We start from the raw sequence: 7,500 nt of genomic DNA, 5'->3' as shown, positions 1-7,500 counted from the left end.
CACCACAGCAAGCAGTCAGGATGTTAATTTTTGGTATATGACCAAGTGGAGGGATGGTCTTATCCCATGTTAAAGCCTAGCCAGATGTATGACAGTAAGACGTACTGCTCGCACGAGGCAGAGTGGGCGTTTCAAATGACCCCTCTTTTTGTCTGGGCGATTCTTTGTTTCTTTTGGACGAGCTCTAATAATAATAATAATAATAATAATAATAATACGAATATTTGTAACGCGCACATATCTCACCAACAGGCGACTCAAGGCGTACATACACTCATTCACACACACGGAGACTTAAAGTCACTAACACACACACACCATCAACCATTAAATATGTACAGTTATTCAGGGTGGGATGGGGGTTAGTTAGTTAGTTAGTTAGTTAGCTATTGCTTTTCGGGTCCAGAGGACCATAATAGGCCAAATCAGGACCCCTGGGATGGGGGTGGGCAGTGTAGAATGCATGGATTCTTTGGAAAAAAGGAATGTCTTGAGTGCAGGTTTGAATGATTCGAGGGACTGTTGTTGACGGAGGGGGAGAGGTAGTGTGTTCCATTGGCTAGGTGCTTGGAAAGAAAATGAGCGTTGACCTGCTGTTTTGAGTTTGGTGTGGGGGATGTTGAGCTTAAGGGAGTCGGCAGATGATCCGAGTGCTCGTGAAGGGACATAGAGAGAGAGAGAGAGAGTGAGTCAGAGAGATAGGCAGGGGCGAGACCATTTGTAGGTGAGAGTGTTGATTTTGTATGTGATACGGGCAGGAACGGGCAACCAGTGGAGCTCAAGGCAGAAGCTTAAGGCAGAATGAGAAGAAGGAGGAGGAGGAGGAGGAGGAGGAGGAGGAGGAGGAGGAGGAGGAGGAGGAGGAGGAGGAGGAGGCATCAACATAACTATTTTTCATTGCCCAGCCTGCATGAACCTTACAATATTGGTGTGATTTGCCAAATTAGGTTGCATTTATACGTGCATCTGTCCTAACCTTGGTCTGAATTAATTAACAATGATTTTACAAGCGGAACACTCTCTGCAAGTCAAATCAGTTTGAATTTGCTTTTCATTTTGAGTTTTGAACTACAAAAAACACCCTCTGTTATTATCGTTCTCAACCAAACACAGTTTACTCGTGTGAATGAAAATATCTTAAATATTAAAAACCCTGAGCAAACAATTAATTTCTAGGTAATTTTTTAAGATTTTATTTAGATCTGCTATAATATACCAACATTGATTTATGTATACAACTATTTTGTTTCAATTAAAAACTGAGAAACAGCATTTCATTTCAAAGTAAAAAAGAAAGTGCTCCAGATCTGTTATTCTGAAACGTACCGATTTCGCCATTTGGTCTGACCAGTGGTCAATACGAGATGCCTGGGCTGGTCACCACAGCGGTAGAAATTCCTGTTGTCCATTGGGATGAGGTCAGTATCTTGCATGATGAAACACGTGAAGTTGGCAATCTTCTGGCTTTGTTTGTAAGCTACATTAAACAGCAGACCTTTGTTGAAGGTGTAATTCGAAGTCTGGAAGGAAAAGCAAAGCAAGACGCCTTAAACGCGCAATAAAGTTGTGAAAATTAACATTCAAAGGGAACGAGTAAATAAACAATGTTCAACAATAATTTCTATCAGACATCTTCTAACTTATGAAGCTGGTTTCTGTCTGTCTTTGTGTGTTGGTATGATGACTAAAGGCTCCGAAACGACCGAACCGATCTAAAAGGGAATTGCAGAGTATGTTCGTTGCCATTCGAGTCGATTCATCGGGTTCTTTTAGAAAAGCAAACTTGAAAGGAAAACATTAGATCTCCATCTGAGCCATCGAAGACCCTGCCCGCCTGGGCTGACCAAACTTTGCTTGCTTTCTCCTCCCCGCGTCATTAGTTTTGTCGTATTTCATGCGTCATATCTGCTGTGTCTTGACAAAGCCCATTTTGCACACAAAGCCCACAAGAAGAAGTAGGCTTTGCTCTTAAACGATTTATGACGTCATCGAATAGTCATATTACAGAAGGAACTTTTCGGCGGGCGAACGTAGCACAGTTTGGTTCAGTTTTATAGACGGAAAGGCTTGAATAGAATATGAAATAAAAAGTTTGGACCCTAACTAAGACCGAGCTGGCAGTAATAACGCAGAATTGATAGTTTTCTGTTGTTCACAACCGGAAATCGACATCGTTTGTGGGGCAGGCAACTCCCGTAAACTCTTCACCTTGGTTACAAGGCCCTTTTGTTGTCGTAATAGTTTCTCGTCCGTACGTTCAGGCGCCTTTCGACATGTGTGATCAAGAATCCACTACTGTAACCAGTTCTTTGGTCTTTAGTTATGAACACGGAAGTAACCGCCGAATGGAATTTGTTCTCCTAAGTTTAATTTCTTCTGCTTAAAATAAACGTAATATATCATCTGCTCGTCGTTTACAATGGGGGAAAAAAAAAAAATCTGCTCGTCGTTAAATGCAACATGAAACTAATGACCCATAAAAGGGGCTTCACTCTGGTGAAGGGTTTACGGGAGTTGCCTGCCTCATCAACGCCAAACTCTTTCAACCCTTATAATGAGTTCGCAGCATGGTAATGCCTATGCGACAAGCAATCTAGGATGAATGTGACAGGCAAATATTTTGCACCCAGCTCCAGCCTGTAATTACACAACCACAAGTTGCTGACCTGTTCGGAAAGGAAGACGGTGAATTCCAACTGCTGACGCATGAGGAAGGGCAGCAAGTTGCTGAGCAGGATGTAAAGGTTGCGTTGACGGTCTCGGTACGGAATGATCAGCGCCACGTGCTCACGTGATCGACAAGTGGGTGGGACGTAATGGCCGCCATCTTGCATGAGGTGACCAAATTTTTCCACTAGCTGGAAGTAGGTCGTTTCGTTCAGGTTGATGGCGAAGCTTGCATTTTTAGCTGAGCAACAGATACAAGGTAAAGTTCGAATAAGATCCTACATGGTTTCAAAAGAGAGAAAACTTAAACATAACAAGAAAGGCAAATGCTTTATACGACTCTCCTTCGTCATGTCCGTTAGGCTTTTGTAGGTCTTAAAAGGAGGATTCCACTACCTATGACCCCCCCCCCCCCAACAACAAAAAAAGAAGAAAAAAAAGAAGAAAAAAAAAGAAGCTGTTCCAGCTTCATAAATAATGTTCAAATGAACGTTCACGTCCGACTGATTGACGCAACCTTGATCCTTATCATTATGTGACCTGTATTAATCCATTTTGTTATTCAGCCCTAAGAATATTTCACATATTCAAACTTGCACAACCTCCAACCTCCTTACCAACACCATCCTGAACTCAGGTCAAAAATGAGTTACTTCCCTTCGGGTCTCATTCTATCCCTGACAGGATGCCTGGGTTTTAACTGTCTGGAGAGGAAATCGATTTTTGTACATACAGTCAATTCCGGTTAATCGGCCATCCGGATAATCGCGAAAACTTAGCACATCGGCCAAACGGCCACCTCACACTTTTCACGTTCTTGTGAGTGGTTCAATGATCATTACTCACATGACAGCACAAAGGTCTGCCAGTGAGTTGACTGAGTTTACACACTGTGATCGAAACAACTGACAGTCAAACACTGACTTGCTTGTGTCGAAAGCCTCTTTGCACAAACCATGGCGACGAAAAGGAAAGACTACAGCGTCTTGGAAAAACTTGAATTCTTGGACAAAGTGAAAGGATATCCGCCTAATACATCAAAATTGCAGCTTGCAAATCAGTTAGGAGTCCCAAGAAAAACCCTTTGTCGATGGATTAACGACGAGGATCATCTCAAGAGTGAAGCTGTATAGGTGGACGCCTTTCTGTCTCAAAGAAAAGGAAAAGAGGAGGAAGAGACGATGAAGTGGACGAGGCATTGGTTGATTGGTTCAATATGCTTCGTGAGAAAAAACAAGTTGTAAGCGGACCAATGCTGAAAGTGAAGGCTGAACAGTTTGGAGAGCAGTTTGGCAAAACGTTTACAGCTACGGAAGGATGGTTATCTCGCTGAAGTCCTGAGCGTCTATGCCCTGGAAAATGTCTTCGGGGAAGAAGAACTGCATTGCCTGGACGTTGTCTGTGCTGCAGTGAGGAAACGTGCCAGTGCCAAACAGAAGCAGACGACACTGGACACATTCTTTGGAGACATGTCAGTAGAGCACGTATGCCAATGCACAACACTTCCGCTTTCCGCTACCATAAGTAACTTCCAACATCCAACATTTTTGTTCTGAGGAACTTCCCGATGCAATGTTGGGATAATCGGCCACTTCGGATAATCGGCCATAATTCAGTCAGTCCCAAGAGTGGCCGATTAACCGGAGTCGACTGTATTTAGATCTTTTCGTAATGTGTTATGGATATAAGCAGATTCGCGATCGTCGATAATGATTTTTCATGGTGTTGTGTAATTTTTAAATTACAAAGAAATTGATATGTAAGACAGTTTCAAGCGAGCTATCTTTTGCGGATGTATATACTGTGCAAACAACTCTAAAGTGTCACGTGATAATCAACTTTTGCTTGGGTGCGCGCCGGTGCAGACGATTTTTTCTGTAACCAGTTGAGAGTGATGCAACCACATATCACGGTCTCCTTCCGACAGCAGTCTCAAAATTTCGACTTGTTTTGACCTTAGAACGATGTCTTTATCATAACTGTGAAGAACAGAACGGAGATCACTGTCGAAGTCGGCCAATCTGCAATCATTTTCGTCTCGCGAACACTGATCTCAAATTTAGATCAGTGCTCGCGAAAAACATATGGGAGATAACTCTGTATTCTTGTTTTCATAGATTCGCGCAATAATTTAGCATGCTGTCAGAGACAAACTGGCGATAGCCGTGGAGCGATGATTATCAGAATGCATCACTAACCTGACATACTCAACATCCACCAAATTATTTGTGAAAAAAGAGATTTTTTAGATTTTTTTGTAACAAGAATCATAATTACTCGAAATTTTGATGATAACAAGCCAAATTTTGGTCATGACTGCTGATTACCAACACCTACAATTTCTTGAAATTTGTAGGCATTTGCTCCCAAAATAACTGGGAAAACCTCAATGTAAAGCTTTTACGAACATGACCCCGCTGTAACCCCAAAATATGACGGGGGTCAACTAAACTGGGGTCACGTCAGTAGAAGTGTTCAAAGTTCTAGCTTCATAAACGCCTGAGATTATTATGAATCGAACATGACCCCCTGTGACCCCAAAACTTGACGAGGGTCAATCAAACGTACGTCAAGTCGGGCGATTATCAAACCCTAGCAGTGTGCATAAATAGTATCAAAGCTCTAGCTTCAAAAACATCCGAGATAATCTCAACGTTAAGGTTTTATGAAACAATCATGACCCCGCTGTGACGAGGGTCAACAAAACAGGGATCACTTCATGAGATCATCAAACCCTAAAAGTGTGCATAGTTTCAGGGGTCTAGCTTTGAAAACTTCCGAGATAACCTCAACGTTAAGTTTTATGTCCACGGACGGCCTGCCGTGTCCGTCCGTCCGGCCGTCCGTCCATCTAGACGGACACATATGAATCCTAATACTCACCAATTACTCAGGTGAGTCAAAAATGCTATTTGAGACATTTGCCATTGTTTAGAAAGGAAAAAAAAAGAAAAGAAAAAACAACCCCCCCCCCACACACCAATATTATACGGACACATACATATATAGATGTAAAACCGCACACTACACACACCCCACACACACATACACACACACGGAAACGGATACATGCACATTATTTCCACACACTTGCATCACTGATGATCATATTCTGACACAAACACAGGCAGATATGCAGGCACATTTGTAAGTAAGTGTATACCCACATCCACACCCACCCACCCACCCACCCACACACACACACACACACACACACACGCACGCACGTACAAACGCACGCACACACACTGACACACACACATGCTCTTCTCTCTCTCTTTCTCTCTCTCTCTCTCTCTCTCTCTCTCTCTCTCTCTCTCTCTCTCTCTCTCTCTCTCTCTCTCTCTCTCTCTCTCTCTCTCTCTCTCTCTCAGACATTGTGGATTTGCAGTGTCAACTGGAACGGTTCGCTTACCGTCAACCTTCGGCGGATCAGGACACCAAGGCTGTTCCGTCGTCAGTATTTCATGTGCATCTCTTTCCTTTGTTGAAATTGTAGTGTAGGTATTGCTGTGAATGCTTCGATTTTCAGCAGTCACATTTTGTGCACGGGTAGCTAATGAACTTTCTGGTAGCCATTTGATGATGCGGGCGTCATTCAACGTAAACGCCTCGCTGTTTTGTTTGTAAATGACGATCACCAATACAACAATGACCGTGCAGTGAAGAAGACGTCGGTACATACATTTATTGCGGAGCACTTTTCGAAGTAATCTCTTCATGTTCTTACTATGTGTGTTATGAAGCGCAGTGTTCTTTGTTTTATTCAGTGGTTTGAATGCTTGTTGAATATTTATAGATTTGATTGTTTAGCATGTATTAGAAAAACGCCTTGGGCTATTGTAAAGCCCCCGCTGTTGGAAAGCTGTTTCTGATTTAATTTCTGAAATGTTAATTTTACAAGTGCTAGTGAGTTGGGCAAGTTTTTATTATCGCAAAGTTCTGATGTTTAATTTCAAGTCGTGTTTTTTTGTGGCTGGGCAGTAGTAGACAGTATGATGTCTTTGAAACATCCAACAAATTAAAAATTGCGGACAGAAAATGATTAGATCTCCTTAGAACTACAGCACGTCAGATTTGAAGAAATGCTGAAGTCTTTTTTTATGAGGTCACGTTGTTGTAGAAGTTACAAATTATAAATTAAAAGCGATTTTTTTCTTCACAAAACGTAAGTGCGTCAGGTTTGAAGAAATCCTTGAGAATTTTTCATGCGGTCGCCATCTGCAGAATATTTTGTTGCCTGAGCGCGACACTTTATGAAGTGACAGAAGAAAGAGAACGCGACATCCTCGAGACCATTGCGAAAGGTACGCCCATAACTGCCACCTGCACACGTACAAAACACATCTTTTTGATATATATGTCTCCCATATGCTACAGTATTGTTGTTCAAAGAAAGAAGAATATATATTGTCATCGATTTAACGCCAAACATCCAGATCAAAATAATATATACACAAGAGGGGAGTCAAAAAGAGAGTAGGGTTGAGGAAAGGATCGGGTTTTATTAAAAAAGGATATTGAAGCCTTTTTTGACTACCAAGGTTTGGGACTTGCCGCATTTGTCGCATTTTATTTTTGAGACACTGCTGGAGAAATCTTTGCGACAAACTTGCGAAATCAGTTTTGCACATTTATTACAGCCGCGGCGCGTGCTATGAGCAATAATATAGGATCGGCACCAGACATCATTATTGATTGTGCCTGCGCTTTGAGTGAAATCGGACATTTAATAATAATAATAATAGTGGCAAGCTTATATAGCGCGAACCATGGGGTTAACCCACGCTCTTCGCGCTTTACATCAAACTGAACAATGCAATACATGTTTAC

The 7,500-nt window shown here is 42.1% G+C and overlaps 1 protein-coding gene across 1 annotated transcript in view; it reads right to left on the bottom strand.

Moving 5' to 3' along the window:
• The window catches only part of LOC138981105 (beta-1,4-galactosyltransferase 4-like), a 13,102-nt gene extending 6,115 nt beyond the window's left edge, over positions 1–6,987 (bottom strand). The window contains exons 1-3 of the mRNA XM_070353941.1: positions 6,083–6,987; positions 2,667–2,908; positions 1,327–1,520 (exon numbers count right to left, since the gene is read on the bottom strand). Coding sequence (XP_070210042.1) covers positions 1,327–1,520; positions 2,667–2,908; positions 6,083–6,389 — 743 coding nt within the window. The 5' untranslated portion in view covers positions 6,390–6,987. The remainder of the gene's footprint in view (positions 1–1,326; positions 1,521–2,666; positions 2,909–6,082) is intronic.
• Between the last annotated feature and the right edge of the window lie 513 nt (positions 6,988–7,500).

Source organism: Littorina saxatilis, linkage group LG12 (genome assembly GCF_037325665.1).
Source record: "Littorina saxatilis isolate snail1 linkage group LG12, US_GU_Lsax_2.0, whole genome shotgun sequence".
NCBI lineage: Eukaryota > Metazoa > Mollusca > Gastropoda > Littorinimorpha > Littorinidae > Littorina > Littorina saxatilis.
This window is presented reverse-complemented; position numbering and strand designations above follow the sequence as displayed.